At 40.3% G+C, this 21323-nt stretch overlaps 1 protein-coding gene across 3 annotated transcripts in view; it reads left to right on the top strand.

Annotated features, from left to right (window-relative positions):
- Positions 1-21323, top strand: part of CUL5 (cullin 5) — a 93539-nt gene that overhangs the window by 10519 nt on the left and 61697 nt on the right. Inside the window, exon 2 of one of the 3 annotated variants that reach the window (XM_045895120.3) lies at positions 8864-8973. The exons of the other annotated variants lie outside the window; for them this stretch is intronic. Coding sequence (XP_045751076.1) covers positions 8864-8973 — 110 coding nt within the window. The remainder of the gene's footprint in view (positions 1-8863; positions 8974-21323) is intronic. 3 annotated transcript variants of the gene reach the window in all.

Here is a 21323-nt window from a genome sequence, read left to right as displayed (position 1 = left end):
ATTGTCATTCTTTTCTATTTTAGCCTTTTTGGTGGTGTGTAGTGTTATTTCATTGGGGTTTTAATATGTATTTCCCTGATGATTAATGACGAGGGGTGCTTTTTCATATGCTTATTGGCCATTTAGATATTGGCGTTGTAGAGGGTCTGTTCAAGTGTTGTGCCGGGGGATTGGATTTTTTTTCCTCTCTTACTGATTCTTACGAACCTCTGTATGTTTTGGAGAAGAGCCCTTCTTGGATATATGTATTAAAATAACTTTTTCCACTCTGTGGGTAGCTTTTTCACCTCCTTAATGATATCTCTTAAGGAACAAAAGTTCTTATTTTTAATATTGTACAATTTTTGGCTAGTGATTGGTTGTAAGTCATACAAATGATCCAGACCCTACTTGTGTTAATAGCTTATTTAGCTTTTTAAAACAAAAACAAAATTACGAATTTATTGTTACACCTTTGAGCCTCAAAAATATATCCTGGGACCCTTCCAGGAGTCTCTTAATCACAATTTAAGAAATACTATATTAGAATGTGAGTTCCTTTGAAGACTTTTCATTTGTAAGTCCAATGATTAGCATAATTCTTCAAGTACATTAGGCACTCAAATTATTTGTTGAATGAATAAATGGAACAAATGAATGATGAAGCCCCCCAAATAAGTTACTTTTACCAGTACTGTTACTTTTGATGTCGTTTTTTTCCCTTAAAATTAGTTGTTTGGGTTTCTAAAAATTTAGGCACTATCAGAATTTGTATAAAATTTTTTTTTCTCTATAAAAGAAACATAAAGGTTTTAAAGGGAAGTGTAGTTTGAAATTTCTCATTTCATTGGAAAAAGATGTTTAGCTTTTTGGAAAAGTGTTTTCTTCTGCACCATGTTTAAAGATAAATACGTCTTTCATATAGTGGTGCTTCTGCCTTGTGGTTTTTAGATAATTGCCACTGAATTTTTATAATCATAGATTTTTTTTTTTCCCTGCAATTTTTTTTTTTAAGTGAAATTAAGTCAGGGGTTGGATTCTGGCCCATAGGTTGCAAGTCCTTCCATTACTCATTCAGGAGAGACCCAGGGAGTAGGTAAGAATAAGGCTCTAACAGGGGAACCTGGCTGGCTCATTCAGAAGAGCATGTGACTCTTGATCCTCAGGGTCATGAGTTCAAGCCCCGTATTGGATGTAGAGATTACTTAAAAAAATAATAAAACCTTAAAAAAAAAAGAAAAAAAGAATGAGGCTCTAACCGAACTAAACTGCTTGGATTTGAACCCCAGCTCTGCATTATTGTCTATAATCTTAGGGAAATAACCTAACCTAATCTCAGGGTATAGTGTACAGTTTTTTTTCATCTATAAAGTGAGAATAATAATATCACCAAACACAGAGGGTAGTTTTAAAGATTAAATGAATTAATACTTGTAAATATTTAAAACCATACCGGACACGTAATTAGTAGTCAGATATTATAAAGTAAAATGATCAAAATTGATGGAATGAGCTACATTGAAGATTATACTGAACTTAAATAATAAAAGTTATAAATAGCTGAACTCAAATTTGTTTAGTGTTATTGGATATTCAAACTACCCATCGAAATGTAAAGGAAGCTATTTAGAGATAAGCAAAAGGAAATCTTCTTTTGTATCACATGTGAAAATTTTATTGACTGTAACCCCAAATTAGTTAAGTGCCATATATTTGCAATGAAAGAAATAGTACAAAATATTGTAAGGGAATGATTAAACAAAAACAATAAAAATATGAGAAGTTTTTTAAATTTCACCCTTCTGTAGTGTCAGTGTTGAGCATCCTACTCTGATTACCTTCTCCTGTCTTTCTAACTCATTTTAATGTTCTTAGTCCGGTAATCTAGCTCCACTAAGGCCTTTTTAATTCATTGATTCTACCACCTTATTGTATAGTGTCTGAGATCTGTGAGTTGATAGTTTTTATCAAATTAGGAAACATTTTGGTTTCTATTTCTTCAGATAACCATCCCCCCCACCTCAAGACTCTGGTTATATGTAAGTTAGGTCATTTGATGTTGTTCCATAGCTCCCTGATAATCATTTTTAGAAATCTTTTGTTTCTGTGATGTTCACGCTTTCCTCTATTTTCTTGAACTTGTGAAGTATATAATAGCTGGTTTAACATCATGCTCTACTGAAACTATCATTCATGTTATTTTGGGGCAGTTTCTGTTGATGGGTTTTTCTCTTGATGATGGGTTATATTTTCCTTTTTTGCCTGCTTGGTAATTTTTGATTGGATGCTAGACATTGTGAGTTTTATGTTTTGGGGCCTGAGTTTTTCAAATATCCTTTAAATGTTTCTGGATTTTGCTTTGACACAATTAAGTTACTTGGAATCAGCTTGATCTTTTTGAAGCTTGCTTTTGAGTTTTGTTAGAGTGGGTCTGGAACAACATTCAGAGTAGGAGTACTTTGGCTCCGCTATGGATGCAGTGCCTTTCTGAGGACTCTCCCTAGTGTTAAGGAGCATTTCTGCCCTGGCTGGTAGGAGCACAAACTGTTCTTAGCCCTTTATGAGCCTTGCTGATTGTTCTGTCTACTCCTTTCTAATGGACCTTTCCCCAGTCTCTGATAGTTTTCTCACATGCTTGTGCAAGTCAGAATTCAGTCAAGGGCTTAAGGTGACCTCTCTGTATATGTCTAGTACAGCTCTCTTTTTTCTGTCTGCATCACAAATTTTTGTCACCTTGTCCTCTCTAAACACTGGCTCCTAAGTAAAACGTCCAGGCTGTTTGGATTCCCTGCTTGTGCTGAGGCTTGGAAACTCTCTAGGCAATATGTTGGGCATCTGTACGGCTCGCCTATGATGGTTTTCTCAGGAAGTACTGTCTTGTACTGCCCTGTGGCTCTCTAGTTGTTGAGGCAGGAGGGGGAAATCTGGCTGTTGTTATTCCATTGTGGTTGGAAGCAGAAGTCTGTCTCTTATCCCGATGTCCTTTCTCTCAGTTTTACGGGTATTTATTCTCTGTTCAGTCATTATAATCACTCCCTTGAATACACTTTGACTCCCCTGCTTATCTCTCATTTCATTTGGGAAAACTACAACCCTGGTTAAATCATCTCTCCACCTTTCAGTGCCAGCACGTGTGTGAATGTTGCAGGCAAAAAAGACACATCTGTGCTATTTTCACTTTAAATCCATGACCAGAGTCTGTAAGTGAGCCCAGTCACACTACCATAGCCATTTATTCTACTTCCCTAGATATCTGTTTCATATCTTTTCTCTCAAAATTCTAGCACCTCCTCCCCCATCTTCCAAGGCATTTTCCTTTTTTCTACATCACTGAGAAATTGAAGCAATCAGAAATGAAGTTTGCAGAGTGGCACTTACATCATCTCTCCTACCAGCATCGGCATGTGTGCTCTGCCTCCCCTCTCAGTGAAGAGTCCTTTCTGCCCCTCTGTACTCTAGGCCCCTTTCTCTCTTGCCTACCAGGGCAAATTAAATTTAAATTCAAATTCTCCAGCAGTTTCCCTCCTTTTCTACCACATCATCCATAGTATATCCTAGAAGGTGCCCATCAGTATAAAAACCATACTGTATTTATCCCATCATAAAAAAATTTTTTTGACTCCCTCTCCCCGTATCAGCTCCCATGCCATTTCTGTGCTCTCGTACAACAAAACTGCCAAGAGTTGTCTGTACTTTTCCGGTTTTTTCCCTTCTTTTTCTCTTAGTTCCACTCCAGTCAGGCTTTTGTCCTTAGTGCTCTTTGAAATGTTCTTCTATGATTAATGTGAAGTCTCTGACTTCCATGTTGCTATTTCAGTAGTCCTCCTGCATAATCTTTCAGGAGCATGTGCTGCATGTGATCACTCGCCCTTTCTTGACACGCTTTACTCCCTTGGTTTCCAGGATACCAGAGTCTTAATTTTCATGCCACCTCTGTGGTTGCTCCTTCTGTCTCTTTTCCTGGTTCTTACTCTTCTTCCCACCTCTTAATGTTGGATGCCTAAGGCCGCAGGCCTGGGTCCTCTTCTCTCTTAACGTTCACCGCCTTGGTTCAGTAACAAGTTAAAAAACCCATCTGCACTCCAGTGACTTCTGTACTTTAATTTCCTGACCAGACCTTTCTCTTTTAATTGTAGAGCTGCTTATGAAGCTGTGTATTGAACATCTTCAAGGGGCTGTTGAGTAGATGTGTCAGACGCAGCCCATCGGAAACCGGATGCCAGGGCTTTGCTTCTGAGCCTGTTTCGTGGGCAGTGTTTCCTGTTCCAGTTGATGGCAGTGCCATGCTTCTTGCACATGTCAAATGACAACGAAAACAGTGCAGTAACGAGTTTGATGTCCTTGACTTGGGGGAAGATGATCCCTGGGTTGAGGGAGTGCAGTGCCTAACAACCTGGGGAGAGAGTACTCTTCCTGAAGGATTTGAGGCAAGGGCAAGGTTTGTAGAATGTTAGAAGAGGTGGTACAGAAACAGGGCCTGATTGGTTAGGACATTGGAGATTTCCTTATGAGGCGAGCAGGCTCTCTTCTCAAGGGTAAAACACCCTAACTAAAGCCAAGTTGGAGGACTGTGATTGGTGTTGGGTTTCCTTGGCAGTGAGGTTTTTCCCACAAGTGCAGGCTGACTTAGGTTTAGATTTGTGACATGGGCAGGGCTCCTGGAGTGGACTTCATTTTGTGGGTCTTGATAGATCAGACAAAAGCCTTAGAGTCCTGCTTTACTCCGTTCTCTCATCCCAGATGCATACTGTTGGGAAATCCTACTTAGTGCCACCTTTAAAACATAAAATGTAGCTACTGCTCCCTACTTCCGTTGCTGCTGTACTGATCCAAGTCGCTGTCACCTCTTACCTTGCCTCCTAAACTCATACTCAGCTTTAGCTCTTGTCCCTAACAATGTATTTCTAACATTGCAATCAGGAAGGTTTTTAGATGTAAATCAGTCATGTCACTGCTTGCTCAGAACCCTCTCGTTGTTTCTCATATCACCTGTAATAGAAGCCACAGTCTTTATAATGGTCTTCAAGGCCCTGCAAGATCCAGACCTTTTTTGCTTTCCCTGACTTCCTCTGTTCTTTCGTCTATCCTTACTCTGCTCTACCTTGAATACATCGAGTATGCTACTACCTTAGGGTCTTTCCCGACCCTTGCAGCTCCGGGAGGACCAGCTCCCCACTGGCCTCCTCAGAGCCCATGTGTTTGAGAAGAAGAAAGCCTGTGAGGGCATTAGTTGGGCTGAAAGGAGCGAAGGACAGAGGGGCAGGGGTACGGCAGATGTTGAAGTCTTGGTGAAAAAGAGCCAGTGGGCGAGACAATCCTAGATATACTAGCAATTGGTGAGTTCAACCTACTGTTATTATGAGTAATAATGAGAGAAAGCAAAAGAGACTTTGTAGCAAGTTAACAGAGATGAGGGGGTCTTCAGTTAGCCAATGGAAATGTTCATAAATCAGGGTTCATAATTTGAAGGTCCCTTCACATATTGATAAGGTACACTCTTTCGTAGATAGTAGATTTGGTGTTCTGCTGCTTAGTTATGATTTAATGATACGCTCTTCAGTTTAACAGAGAATAGGCCAAATAATTGCTTGAGCATTATTTTTTGACTCGAAAAGGTTAAGAGAAAACATTCAGTTATTGAATTCCTCCTTTAATTCAGTATTAGGGGAAAATGTTCCTGAAGTTAGTCTTGTATATTTCATCAAACAGAAGAACCAAAATGTGTTTCCTGTTATTTTGCCATAGCTGATAGGTTTCAGAGTCTAACCAGTATTTAATTTACCTCAAACACCTGTTTACTCCAGTCCTTTGTACCTTTTTGATTTTTAATTGCAGGATTTATACTATGTTTAATTTTATGAATTGCCAGAATTGCTAAGGGAAATAGACTTAGTTGATGTTGTAAAGTATCCTCTAATTAAGGGTTTATATAATGATTCTCCATGTCATAGTCAAGAAAACTTTCTATGGTTCTTTCAAATTTGTTTGTTTGCATGCTCCTCCCTCAGAGGGAACAGTAGAAAAAGTGAAGCCAGCCATAAGGTTAGTACACAAATTTTATGCCGTAGAATTACACATCTGATTCTGAATTTCTCCATAGCCAACACTTAAGAGCAAAGTTACCTACATGATTCACTGAAGTCTATAAGGTAAAAATGAACTAGTTGTTCGGGGGAAAGCACAGCTAATCCCAGTACAAAATTTTGAATGAATATCACTCGTGGGTGCTTATAATAAGAATGTTGTAATTAAAAAAGGTACTTGGGGCAAGACAGTACAGTCACTTTTAGGATCATCAGTGTTCATGGATATAGGAGGTGAGCATGATCTGGCTGTGACATCTGTCACCTCATTGATCAGCAGGGTTGATTTGGCTGATCTGGCTGACTAGGCGGGTGTACCCTCCTTCCCTCACCACTCGGTGTGTGCTCCTCCCGGAGCTGCAAGCTTGGTTAAAGAGGATGACTCTCCCCAATAGAGGATGACCGTTCTTTGGTCATGGGTATATGAATAGCTATACTCCCCTGCTAAAACCTCCAAACAAGCTCTCAGGGTACATTTGTAGGAGAGTGTAGGGTAGTCAAGCTTGCAAGACTCCAGACATCCAAATGCAGCCCTGCATGTGACCGTTTGCCTTTCTTAAGAAGTTTAAAAGAAAAAAAAAAAGAAAACACCAGTGTCCATAGATGTAAGATGCATCACTTGCTTTCACAAGAGTTTGTTAGTCAGTGGTTCTTAACCTGTTTTTGGTCATAGATCCTCTAACATTTTTATGTAGTTTTATCATGAATTTACTAAATATGCTGATTCTGAACTCAAGAGATTCTGATCCCAGTAGGTCTGAGTTAAGTTTTAGAAACTTATGTGTGGGGGCGCCTGGGTGGCTCGGATGGTTAAGCGTCTGCCTTCGGCTCAGGTCATGATCCCAGAGTCCTGGGATCGATCCCCGCATCAGCTCTCTGCTCGGTAGGGAGTCTGCTTCTCCCTCTCCCTCTGCTGCTCCCCCTGCTTGTGCTTTTTCTCTCTGTCAAATAAACAAAATCTTAAAAAAAAAAAAAGAAAGAAAGAAACTTGTATGTGAAACTGCCGCACTAGGTGATTCTGAGGTGGGTTCTTGTTAGCCCACATGTTTAGAGACCTCTTCTGGGTTATAATTTTAGGGAGTTTGCAGATTCCAGGTAGTTAGTCTAGAACCTTATCTGATACGAGTGAGCAGCATCTTTAAGAATGTTATATAGTAAAAACAGTAATGAGTTCCGTAGGTGTGTTTGGAAATTTCTCATAAGCATGTTAGGAAGTGAATGACTTGTATTTATTGGTGAAAGCAAGTCACGTGGCCCCGGTAGTAATGACTGAACACATATGCTCTCTCTCTCTCTTTAGTAATGTAATGAATTGATGACCTCCTCTTCTTAATATTCAACCACTTCACATTCGTGGGATAAACCATGTGTGATTATGAATATCATTCTTTTGATATGCCACTTGTTTAATTTGTTAATATTTATTTAAGATTTTCTCACCTATGTCCTTGTTGAATTTGTCTAGAGTTTCCATTTCCTGTGCTTTTCTCACCAGTTTGGTATCAGGGTTTTGTTAGTATTAAAAAGGGGGATGGGTATTTTTCTGTTTTGTTGTTGTTGTTTTTTGTTTTTTCTCAGTTTTCAGAATTTATATAGAATCTCAGTATACTTTTTGTGTGGAATTTAGGGCAACTATAAAATTAGAAGGCACAGTCTTTATACACAAGATCCCCCTCACTTCTCATACCAGCTACAAGTTTGGAGGGTTCCCAAAACCACCCTGTGATTCAATAATTCATTAGAAAGACTCATAGATCATGGTATGGCTTATTTTGGAGAAAGGATACGATTAAGATCTGCCAAAGAAAGAGGGCAGAGTGTAGGAGGTTTCCAAACACAGAGCTTTCCTCGTCCTCTCCGCTGTAGTCAGATCGCGTATCTCTCTTGGTCTTACTGTGTGACCGTGTGTATGGAGTACTGCTAGCCAGAGAAGCTCACCCAGGCTTTAGCATCTAGAGTTTGTTTTAGATTTTTATTTTTAAGTAATCTCTACACCCACCATGGGGCTCAAACTCAACCCTGAGATCAAGAGTCGCACGCTCCACCTACTGAGCCAGCCAGAGTTTTTCTTTTCCTTTTTAAGATTTTATTTATTTGTCAGAGAGCGAGTGAGCACAAGCAGGGGAAGTGGCAGGCAGAGAGGCAGGCTCCCTGCTGAGTAGGGAGCCTGATGCGGGACTCGACCCCAGGACCCTGAGATCATGACCTGATCTGAAGGCAGCTGCTTAACTGACTGAGCCATCCAGGCCTCCCTGTCCGGAGTTTTTACTGGGGCTTCGTTATGTAGGGATGACTGATTGATTGCTTGTGGATAATCTCAGTCTCCATTTTGGTTAACCCAAAACCACCTCCCCAAGTTACAGTAGTGTTTCTGGGTTGGTCAGCCCCAACCTTAAGGACTCTGTGGGTGTGGCCCGTTCCCTCCCTGAATCACATTTGTTAGATTATCCAGTTTGACCCAAGGTTACCAGGCAAACAACAACTCTCTTCTCAGACACACAGTCTGAGGGCCCAGAGATCACCTGCTGCGAGTCAAGGACAAAGACCAGACCTTCCCCTTGGGCAAGGCCAAGTTCTTTGTACATTTGTACAGTTAAGTTTCTTTTTCGTGGTGTCTTCCTGTGATTTCTTGGAACCACGTTAGGTTCATAGGGATCCCATTGTGGAAAACTGGTTGTTTTAAATTGAAAACCTTGCATTTCTCTAGTTAACTCTGGAAAGGCAAAAATAACGGACACTTCTGATTTAGCTGCATTTAAATTAAACTACTTTTTATCTTTTTTTTTTTTTTTTTTTTTAAGAATAAAGGTTCACTTCAGTTTGAAGACAAATGGGATTTCATGCGCCCGATTGTTTTGAAGCTTTTACGCCAGGAATCTGTAACAAAACAGCAGTGGTTTGATCTGTTTTCGTAAGTAATCTATTAACTCTAACTTTTTGCTAACGTAAAGGAAATTTGGTGATGCATTTCTATACCCAAATGGAATGCTCACTTTAGACCGGACTGTTTACCTGTTTACAATTATTATTAGTCCAAGCCCTCTTATGAATTCAGTGATTTGCTAGGGGGACTCCATCATACACAGCTGTGGTTTATTACAGCAAAAGGATACAAAGCAAAAGCAGCAAAAAGGAAAGGCACGTTGGATAAAGTGTGGGGAAAAACAGGTGTAGGCTTCCCAGAGTACTTGTGGAATCACGTAGGAGATAGTCTCTCCAGCAACAGAATTGACAACCAATGTGATACGTTGTCTACCTGAGAAGTTCTTGCAGACTCAGTATGAGAGTTTTTACTGGGGACTAGTCACATAAATAGCCTCTGCTTGGCATGTGCCCAAATTCCAGATTCTCAGAAAGATCAGGTGTTCAATGTAAACCATATAGCTTGTACATTTAAGGCACAGTGGGACATTCTTGCCATCAGGAAAGTTTTATATCAGGGTAGGAAACTGTTGACCATTTAAAGTTAACTCATTATCAGTAGGATACGACGGGGCAAGGTAAGGCCAATCCATAGTAGTGATCTCAGTTATGTCTTTAGAGGTCCTAGATTTAGCTAGTGAAAATAAATCCCATCAACCATGAAGTTTATTTTAGGAAACCAGGTGGATTTCTCTCCTTCACTTTCTTTCTATCTTTTTTTTTTTTTTTAAGATTTTATTTATTGATTTGAGAGAAAGAGCATGAGCAGGGGGAGGGGCAGAGGGACAGGGAAAAATAGGCTGAGCAGGGAGCCTGACGTGGGGCTCGATCCCAGGACCCCAGGATCATGACCCGAGCCGAAGGCAGACGCTTAACCATCTGAGCCACCCACGCGCCCTTCTCCTTCACTTTCTATATGAACCTTTTTTACACGGCCGGAGGCGTCAATTCAGGCACAGTGCAACTCTGGCCCCTAAGTTGAAACGCACCTGAAAGCTTTCCAGGGTTAAAGCAGTGTCATGGTCATCAGAGCACAACCATGAAGAAGTATAATCTCAGAGGGCATATGTGGTACCCCAGAAACAAAAGTTTACGATTGTTAGGGTACTCCAAGAGAGACATACGTTGGTCAGGTAGTATACGGTAACAAGGCCCCCCGTTTCCCTCCTCCCAGAGGACCTTTAGCTCTAGAGTTCTCATTCCCATTCTGTTAATTCATTTCAGGCCTTGTTTTCAGATGAACTGCCTGAAGGAAATTAGTCCCAAATAGTTTTGTTTATTCGTGACCAGTGGATTTGCCTCACTAGTGTGGATGATGTTTAGAAGGGTTCTGTGTGGAAAGTGTAGGAGTTGGCTGCTCCCTGCTGTCTCCGAGCCCTGGGTTTGATTTCAGAGCACCCACAGCAGCGAGGAAAGCCAGTGCTGGGAATTTGCCTTCAGGAGGAGAGCAAAGCTTTGTAGAATCATTCTGAAAAACAAAAAATCATTAATGTCTTCCTCCTCTCCTTTGCCTTCTCAGGTGCTGTGTTTTGTTTTTCTTTCTTGTAAAACCAGTGTGTCCCATTCAGTAATGACAAATTTTCAATTTTTTCCCACAATCATGTGGACTTGCAAGAGGAGCAAATGCATTTTTACAGAAAAGTATTTTTTATATCCTTTAACTAGAAAGATGTGTTTGGGTATTGGTCTGGATGAAATCCCAGATGTTTAGAAAATTTTAAGGTAGGTTTATGTCACCTCCCGTGCCTTTGTCCTGATCATTTATGTAGTGAGCAGCCTAGAAAAGATCCACTCCTTTCTGGAGACAGCTGTGTTTAACAACCAGGTTGTTTTATTAAGGTGTATGCACAAGGATGGTGAGGTGAAGGTGAGGGAAGTAGAGCCAGGTTGTTATTAATCCATTGTTGAAAACTGAACACGAGTCAGTAACAGTGAGACCTCGCGGAGAGGGCGTCAGGAGTCCAGTCTGTGAGGGGGGTCCCTGCCCTCCCATTGGCAGCTTTCGGCAGTCACTGCAAGTTAGGGGGCAGTTAGTGTCTGTATCAGATAAATAGACCAGTCAGCTGCTTGACTTCAGATGGCGCCATCAAAGAATAAGCCCTTCTCTGTAGGCATCTGGGAGTGATTCAGGTGGTCCAGGCAGAATCCAGGGTGTTTTCAGTTTACAGCTCTGCAAAGGGTATCTGAAATCCGCAGCAGTCCTCATGTCAAAGTCCTGTTCACTGAGCATGTGCTTGCTTTAGTTCAGCACAGCTTATGTTGAGCTTGAAACAGCCAGTAACAGACAGTATCACGTTTCAGCTCAGAATCAGATCCGGGCAATTAAGATCTGTGAATTCAGGATGCTAAACAAGAGCAACTTTTCTTCTGCAGCCGCAAAGCCAAGATGGCGACAGTCGTGTTCCAAGTCCAAATGACAAGCAGGACTTTGCTAAGTAAGGCCTTTTTATCTTACCAGTCTAAGAGTCCAAATTGACTTGCTCAGAAACATGCACATCAGGCTGGAAAATCATCAGCCTCTAAGGGTCAGACATCTGATTTCACAGGAGCTCAGTGGCCACTAAAAATTGCTTTTTATGGGGCGCCTGGGTGGCTCAGTTGGTTAAGCGACTGCCTTCGGCTCAGGTCATGATCCTGGAGTCCCGGGATCGAGTCCTGCATCGGGCTCCCTGCTCGGCAGGGAGTCTGCTTCTCCCTCTGACCCTCCCCCTCTCATGCTCTCTCATTCTCACTGTCAAATAAATAAAATCTTTAAAAACAAAACAAAACAAAAACTGCTTTTTATTTATTTATTTATTTATTAAAGAATTTATTTATTTGAGAGAGAGAGTGAGAGAGAGAAAGAGCACAAGAGGGGGGAGCGAGAGAGGGAGAAGCAGACTCCCCGCTGAGCAGGTAGCCTGATGTGGGACTCGATCCCGGGACTCCAGAATCATGACCTGAGCCGAAGGCAGTCGCTTAACCAACTGAGCCACCCAGGCGCCCAAAAACTGCTTTTTAGAACTCCAAAAGTGTATTTCTATCTGAAGATTTCCTTTGTTTTTATGTTGTCTCTCTTTTCTCAGACATACCAATAGGTAAAAATAATAGTAAATATCACTTTTTCCGTTCAAACACGTTAAGTTCCAATCCTTTCACCAGCAGCTTAAGGCAAGGAAGTTGTGTCCACTAACTTTTTGGGGGATGGCCTTTCCTGATAGGTGCAATCTCTGTAGCATTTATGAAAGTACAAGCATATAACATTTTACATCTTTCTTGATCATACATCCAGATGCCATAGCCACAAAATACAAAGCCATCTTTTAAACCTCCCCTTTCTTCCCATTATACACTTACTCAGACCCCTAGCACCATTGACATTAATGTTAGAGTTGCTGGGAGAACCTGGCCGGAATGCAAGGGGCCTGGAGGGATTGCTTTAGCAGCAGCCGTTGGGCTGAAGAAACAGCTCAAGTGGTTTCCTTTCCCTGCACGCACCTCACCCCCAGCATTTTCTCCCCTGGTTTATCTAAATCTTTCTCCCACCCCAGGATCTGACTTAAATATTATTTTCTCATGGCTCGGGGTGGCGGGGGGAGAATAATGCCAACATTTGACATTTTTGGTTCACCCAAAGCTTAACTTCGGGCCTTTTCTCTTCCCATTTGGAGGCAAGAACAAAACCAAAGGTGTTAGCCAAGGTCACTAGAGTTGGCATGGCTGAAAGCAGCCAGGGGATTGAGCGAGCTAACTCTCCAGGGGCTAGAGCTATTGTTTTCAGCTTTCCTAGGTAACCCTTTTCTCTTAAAACATATGCAACTCAGCTGCTGTTTCATACCATGGGTGACTTTATAGCCACCCAAACAGCAGAGGTTCATCGTCCAATCACTTCATCCTTACTTTTATCAGACATTGCTCTCACCATGTTTCAGAGAGTCCCAGCTGGTCTAGTGAATCCCACTTCTGACACCAATTGTGTCAGCAGTCTAATGACCACCTCGAGGTTCAGTGATTGCTAGGAATACTCATAGGACTCAGATATGGTTGTATTCATGGCTATGATTTATTACAGTAAAATGCAACAGAGGTGTGGGTGGCAAATCCAGGGGAAACCAGGCGCATATTTCCAAGCATCCTCTCCCATTGGAGTCACACTGGAGACTCCAGCAGCTGATTGTGACAGCATGTGTGGAAGTCTGTCTGCAGGGAAGTTCATTAAAGACCGTGTCCAGGGATTTAACTTGGGGCTGTCACATAGGTAGCCTCTGCCTGACATGAACTGAAGTCCCAGACTCCTAGATGAAAAGCAGATATTCAACATAAATCAGATTGTTTGCCTAAACATTTAGGCACAATGAGCGATTCTCATCAGGAAACAGAACCTTCACAAAGTCCAAGTTCCCAGATACCAGCCAAGGGCCAGCCTTGCAAGCACATCTTCCCAAGGATAGTGGTCTCAGACCTGCTCTAACTTTTCTGTGTATGCTCTAGTGGAATACTGTATCGGGAGTTGTAGATGTGTGACTGAATAATCCGTACACGTTAAGCTGTTCTCGTTTTTTCTCTTTATCACATAAGAAAATCTAATTTCCCTAATGTAGAACTTGTTGCATAATATTAACTTATATGCATGATTCTGCCTTTTGAAAAATTAAAGTTCAATAAACACCTAAGCCCTTTTAGAAATACATAGCATTCATGTATACTTATATTTTTCTTAAATTATTTGATTAAACTATTTTATGAATAATATGTTGAATGTGGTGAGGTTTTTTTTGTTTTGTTTCTGTCAATTTGTGTTGATTATATCATTTATCATCTAGAATGATGCTTGTTTTCTGGGCACTTCTGACTGGGAGAAGGGTAATGTGATGGTGTTCCCTGCTTAAAGTGCATTTCTAAGCAGAAATAGTCAGTACCTTTGTACTTGCTCTAGTTAGTGGTCTCATCACATCATTTTTAAAAATCCTTGATCTCCTTGGAGTTACCCAAGATAACTTAATATGTAGTCCTTTTAGGTTAAAGGATTCTTGTATATCTTAACATGTTATCACCAAAATTGCAAGACCTACATTAATTAAAACCTTTCAAATTTTAGGGCTGCTTGGGTGGCTCAGTCATTTGAGTGTCCAGCTCTTCGTTTTGGCTCAGGTCATGGTCTTGTGGTTGTGGGATTGAGCCCCACATTGGGCTCTGTGCTCAGTGGGGAGTCTGCTTCCCCTGTTCCTCTCCCTTTGCCCCCCCACCCCGCTCTCTCTCTAAAAATAAATCTTTTAAAAGTAATATTGTAAAAAAAAAAAAACCTGTCAAATTTTAGCCTGTTTGGTCACATAAATTAATAACACAGGTTGCTTTTATCTTTCTAAATTTGAGGTACTAAAATATTGTTATTAAACTCCATTGACTGTTTGCTCCTTTTTTTTCTCATATATCATTGATTCTAAGTAAGAGAGCTTTTGGCATTTTAGGTGGTTATAAAAGATTGTCTGGCATATTGTGGGATGTTTATCACCTCTGACCTTCACCCTCAGACTCTAGTAGTGGACATTCCCTGTGCGCCACCACCCCTCATTAGTGAAACAAACAAACAAAAAGCTGTGGTACTTTTCCAAATGAGCTTCTGTGGGGATGGTATGTTCCTCAGTTGAGAACTACTGCTCTTGACACTTAATTTGGTTTGACCCTGGTTAATGAAATTGAAGCCAGAATTAAATCATAAATTATTTTCAACTTGTGAGACCTTATTTTTATTTTCATTTTATTTATGTATGTATTTATTTTAAGTAGTCCCCACACCCAGGGTAGAGCCCACCATGGGGCTTGAACTCACGACCCTGTGATCAAGACCTGAGCTGAGATCAAGAGTTGGGCATTTAACTGACTGAGCCACCCAGGCACCCCAAGATCTTATTTTTAAGAAAATTTATCGGGGTGCCTGGGTGGCTCAGTCGTTAAGCGTCTGCCTTCGGCTCAGGTCATGATCCCAGGGTCCTGGGATCGAGCCCCGCATCAGGCTCCCTGCTCTGTGGGAAGCCTGCTTCTCCCTCTTCCACTACCCCTGCTTGTGTTCCCTCTCTCGCTGTCTCTCTCTCTCTCTGTGTCAATTAAATAAATAAATAAAATCTTTAAAAAAAAAAAAAGAAATGAAGAGATACGGAAGGTAGATCTAGAGTTGGGTAGATTTGTACCAGAAGGAGAGCACAGAAATCGTAGAGGAGAGGGTATAGTCCAAAAATACAAGGTGGAAACTCCCCAGGTGGAAACTCTTGTCCCTTCCCACCTATCCCTACAAGTCTTAATACTGAAAGTGCTAGCAAACATGCTGAGATACATCTTTAAGGAGTTTCAAAATTCCAAGGATAAATAAAATATCCTAGTTTTCTTGCAGTGAGGAAAAACCGTTAACTCTCAAACAAATCAGACTGTCCCCAACACTTTTCATTGGCCAGATTGGATGTAGGAGGTTGATGAAACATTTTCTTTAAATATTTGAAGGGAAATTATTCCAAACCTAGTATTCTCTAGTCAAGTTTGTAATCAAGTTTAAGACAAGATAAGCATATTTTCAGACAGGTAAGGATTTAGAGGATTTAAGGATCCTGCAGAAATAGGTACCCTTTCTTCTGTTACCAACATTGGTCATTAAGAAATTGAGCTTTTATTAAACTAGACAGAAGGAGGTGCTCCTAAACTAGGAATCTTGATGTTAGGATGACCGTAAATAGAAAATGGCAGACATGATCCATCCAAAATTATAAGAAAGTGGAAGCCAAAACATTTTAGCTCTAAAAATGGTTCCACAGAAACCAGCTAGGAAGCAGAACACGAACGCAGTGCTCCAAACTGAGCTCGGTATCCTCATCCAACCATTTGGGGTAATTTAAGAAATCTTGAATCAAAAATTCAAAAGCTGAGTAGAGAAATCAACAAAAGTAGGAGGAAATAAAATGAAAATTGAACTCAGAAAACAAATAGAAAAAGGCAAAATCATATCAGAAATTGATAATCTCAGTAGATGAAAAAACATGAAATGTTTCTTAAAAAACTGGAAAAATAAAAAATTATTCTTTAATCTGATAAAGGTCATCTGCAAGTATTCTAGCAGTAGACATCATCCCAATAGTGATACATTGGAAACCTTCTATTTAAAATTGGGACTAAGACAAATTGTCTATTTGCACACTGCATTTCCTTTTCCTCTAGATTTTGAAATTTGTTCCATGGCATGATAAGTAGTATATATATATATATATTTTAAAGATTTTATTTATTTATTTGAGACAGAGAGAATGAGAGAGACAGAGAGCACATGAGAGGGGGGAGGGTCAGAGGGAGAAGCAGGCTCCCTGCCGAGCCGGGAGCCCGATGCGGGACTCGATCCCGGGACTCCAGGATCATGACCTGAGCCGAAGGCAGTCGCTTAACCAACTGAGCCACCCAGGCGCCCGATAAGTAGTATATTTATATTGTACATGTGGGTATATCTTGTATCATCCCTAATCCTACATATTTTTCTTTAATCTGGTCTTTAAGGAGTTGATCCATTTTATTGGTCTTCTAATCTAACCAAATTTTAAAAATTACTTTAATAGGGTACATCGTATCAAAACTTGTTCGATCCACCTAAGCAGAGGTGCTAAGGAATTTATAGCCTTTAATGCATGTTAGAAAAAAGAGGTTGGAAGTCAGTGATCTGTGCGCTCATTTCAAGAAATGAGGACAAAGCCTAGCACATTAAAACTAAGGAAAGGGGCGCCTGGGTAGCTCAGTCATTAAGCGTCTGCCTTTAGCTCGAGTCATGATCCCAGCGTCCTGGGATCAAGTCCTGCATCGGGCTCCCTGCTTGGCGGGAAGCCTGCTTCTCCCTCTCCCACTCCCCCTGCTTGTGTTCCTTCTCTCGCTGTCTCTTGTCTCTCTCTGTCAAATAAATAAATAAAATCTTTAAAAAAAAAAAAAAAACTAAGGAAAGTATAAGGAAGGAAAGACAAAAGCCAAAATTTATGAAATACAAAATAATTGTGCAATAGAGAAAAGGAAAAGGCAAAAATTAGTTCTTTGGGAAGAATAATATTCAATTTATTTTCATTATCAGATCCATAATTTGCTTTTTTTTTTTTTTTTTAAGTGGGCTCCATGCTGGGTATGGAGCCCATTGCAAGACTTGAACTCACAACCCTGAGATCAAGAATTGGACACTTAACTGACTTAGCCACCCAGGCGCCCCCATGATTTGTTTCTTTATTAATGTCTTCTTTCTGGTTACTTTGAATTATTTTTATTTTATTTTATTTTTTTTAAGATGAATTCTTAGTTCTTTTATCTTTTTGTTTCAAATGAAAGCATTCAAGCCTATACTTTTTTTTTCTTAATACTGCTTTTATTGTTACCATAGGTTTTACAGTATGAAATGTTTTCCTTTTTATTGCTCTCTCGGTTGTTAGTAAATTTTTTAAAATAATCCATGCATTATCCAGGGACTTACTTTCTAATAATGATGTCTTTTTTGATCACTTACTTACTTACTTATAGATTATGATCAGAGAAATAGCCTATAAAAATATCTTTAAAAAATTTATATGGGTGCATATGCTCTTAGGAAAAAAATTTTTTTTTCTTTTTTAAAGATTTCATTTTTAAGTGATCTCTGTACCCAATGTGGGGCTTGAACTCACAACCCTGAGAGTAAGAGTTGCGTGCTCCACCCACTGAGCAAGCTAGGCGCTCCGAAAAAATTATCTTTTTGATGGTTGTAATGAGAATCTCTAATAAATCTTATTTATTGATTGTATTTTTAAATTCCTCTTTGTCCTTAATTTTTTTTTGGTCTAGATTTTCAAATGTTAAGAGATCTTGGGATAGACACTGCTGACTAGCTAAGCCACACCCATTCCTGGTTTTATGTGCCTTGTGTACTTTCCATGCGGCTGCATATTGTAATATTCACTTCTTCAGGTTCCCTTGCTGTTTGGGTCATCGTGTGACGCAATTCCAGCAGATAGGTTTACAGGAAGGCTTCTGAGAAAGGTTTTGCTTTTCAGATTAATTAAACTAATGTACCTAGCGCAGTCCTCCTTTTCCACCTTTAAACCCTCACAGGGATAAGAGGTGCTAAAGGGGCACAGTGGAGAGAGAAAGATGCTTTTCTCAGTCTCTGACCAGACACCAGCAGCTGTCTACCTCTAGACTTCTGTCTACGTTATTTACGAAAAATAACGTAATAATCGGAGCCACTGTTAATTGAATTTAATGTTTTAGCTAAATGCAGGATGTTTTAAGTATTCCATTGTATTTGTATCAAGTTCTTTCATTCTGAATCATTCTGTTATATTTTGATACGTATATATATATTTGGTATGTATATGTATCAAAAGTAACACAAAAATAATGTAAATAGTTGGATATATCTTCATAAATAATGCCTTTTATCATTACACAATATTTCTTTTCTCTAGTTCTTTTAACCTTAAATTCCTCTTTGGATAATATTAATATTGCCACCCTGCTTTATTTGGTTTGTGTTTGCCTGTTATCTCTTAAGACACACTGTCTTTTTTTTTTTTTCCCTTAAAAATTTTTTTTTGGTAAATTGTACATTACATAAAATGTACCACTTGAACGAATTCAGTGGTATTTTACAATTCATTGGCACTGAGTACATTCACAATGTTGTGCCAACATCAACATTATCCATCTTTTAGAACGTCTTCATCATCCCACACAGAAGATCAGAGCTCTTTGTCTCTATGAATTTGCCTATTCCAAGTTCATTGTATAAGGGAAATCATAACACTGTTTGTCCTTTTGAAGGACATACTGTCTTCTAATGGGATAATTTACTGAGTTCCTATTTAATGTTACAACTGATATTCTTGTTTTATTGCTTCTCTAAATTTATCAGTTAGTAGCTAATCTTGTTTCTTCATTTTTTGTTTATTTTTGTTAATTTGAAAGTTCACTTCCATTAGTGGTTACATTCCTATTTCTCACTCTCCATCGGAAGCATATAGTGTTACTATTAATCAAAAGCAAAATACCTGTTTTTTATACCGGGGTCACACTTTCTCTTTTACTTTCTTTGAACCCAAGGAAGGTGAAACCTTTGGACTACTTCTTACCTCTTGCCCTTCTCTCTATTGCCTTAAAACCTTTGAAAAACCTTTACTTTGTCCCTTTCCCACCCACCCCCCTCCCTGATTTTTATATATAGTTAAGTAGTTAAAATGAATTTTGCTTACAACATGTCGTTTTTTAAAAGCACTTTGGTTGGGGCACCTGGATGGCTCAGTCGGTTAGGCGTCTGCCTTAGGCTCAGGTCATGATCTCGGGGTCCTGGGATCGAGCCCTACGTCAGGCTCCCTGCTCAGCATGAGCCTGCTTTTCCCTCTGCCCTTCCCCCTGCTTGTGCTTGCTTGCTCGCTCTGTCTGGTGCTCTCTTTCTTTCTCAAATAAAATCTTTAAAAAAAAACTAAATACAAGCACTTTGGTTATATATTCCAAGAGAATGTATTCTTTTTTTTTTTAAACATTTTATTTATTTATTTTGACAGCGAGCGAGCGAGAGGGAACACAAGCAGGGGGAGTGGGAGAGGGAGAGTACACAATTTTGTACTCATAGTGCTACTTTATAAAATACCCTTTCTCTACCCACCTCACACCTTTGCCTGGCAAACTCCTACTTGTTCTTTGAGATTAAGCTCAGGAAACCAACTCGTTCAGGGAGCCTTCCTGAGCCACCCACATGCCCATTAGATACAATTTCTATGAAGTTCAGAAATGCTCGTAGTCTGTTGTAAAACTTGAAAAATAATAACAGATTCAGTCTTGGTTACTTCTGGGGAGGGTGGAAGAGAGTAGGATTAAGGGGAGGAACATAGAGGTATTACCATAGGGTATTTATTAACCCACTAATATATGGTATTACCATAATCCATTCCTCAGGTATATTATTATAAAATTTTTCAAAATGCGTGTTAAGATTGACCAGGAGACTTGATGAGGTCTTTTGTGTGTTGATGAGTAGTACTGTGTTTTGAATAAGAATGGGTGTATTGAGGGCGTTCTTTCCTGATGTAGCAACACTTAGGAGTACCTGGAGTTTGAGAAAAGGGGGCTGGAGAAGATGTGCTAAATCAATCACAAGTTTAACTTTTTGGGTGAGATTAATCCCGCATTCTTCACCACACTGTTCCCTCTTGCCTTATGAGAGCCAAGCCACATTTTAGCCCTTCTGACGTGTATACCCAGCAATAACTTTTTTTTTTAAAGATTTTTTTATTTTATTTTATTTATTCATTTGAGAGAGAATGAGATAGAGAGAGCATGAGAGGGGGGAGGGTCAGAGGGAGAAGCAGACTCCCTGCTGAGCAGGGAGCCCGATGCGGGACTCGATCCTGGGACTCCAGGATCATGACCTGAGCCGAAGGCAGTCGCTTAACCAACTGAGCCACCCAGGCACCCTACCCAGCAATAACTTTGAGTATGGCATGGATTATCAGTGTAGTCCTATTTCAAGGTGGCATTGGACTCCTCTGATGCATGAATTTTGCCCCCAAACTCCCAAAAGCATTAGCAGACTTTCTGAGAACTGCCTAAGGCTCTTTGTACCCTACCGTCCTTTCTCTTCTTTCCAACAAGGATCAGACTGGTTTTGTGGGCTTCCTGTAGCAAACTTCCCATTTTCCCTCACCTCTGTTTCCCTCCATAAATCTCTTGCATGTCTAATCCCCTCTGCTTCTGGGAAGACCTACACTCACCCGAGTCACTCTGCCTGGCACGTGGTGAGCGGTCAATTCCTGTTTCTGTTAAAGTAAACAAAGTGAGAGGTGATGGTGATTATGACTCTGGTAGTCGTAATGGATGCACATGTCCAAACTGGAAAGCCGTTTCGGGGGTGGATACAATAGCACTGTGAGTGAATGTAGTATGGGGCTAAAGAAGGGTTAGTTTGTCACATTTCTTGCTTACCACTCCCCACTTCATGCGCTGACCACATTGATTTGCTTATATTCACTGCCAGCACCACAGCGACCCACAATTGTGTACTCACACTGCTGCTACTTCATAAGATACCCTTTCCCCACCCCCTCACACCTTTGCCTGGCAAACTCCTACTTGTTCTTTGAGATTAAGCTCAGGAAACCAACTCGTTCAGGGAGCCTTCCTTTCCCTCGCTACCTCTCAGCTTCTCCCTTTGGCTCTCACCCTCTTCTGGGTTCCTGAACCATCTTGTGTTTATATGCACAGTAGTCGTACACATACTGAATTGTATCAGCCTATTTTGTATCAGTTTCTTCTTTTAGCCTCTGGATTCCTTTAGTTATGAGGTGAGATTGCAGAGGGGTCAGTTACCCATTTCACAGT

This window comes from Mirounga angustirostris, unplaced genomic scaffold (genome assembly GCF_029215605.1).
Source record: "Mirounga angustirostris isolate CCGP_5_RB_7025 unplaced genomic scaffold, mMirAng1.0.hap1 SCAF_13, whole genome shotgun sequence".
Taxonomy (NCBI): Eukaryota; Metazoa; Chordata; class Mammalia; order Carnivora; family Phocidae; genus Mirounga; species Mirounga angustirostris.
The sequence above is the reverse complement of the archived record's forward strand: the minus strand, read 5'-3'. Positions and strand labels throughout refer to the sequence as shown.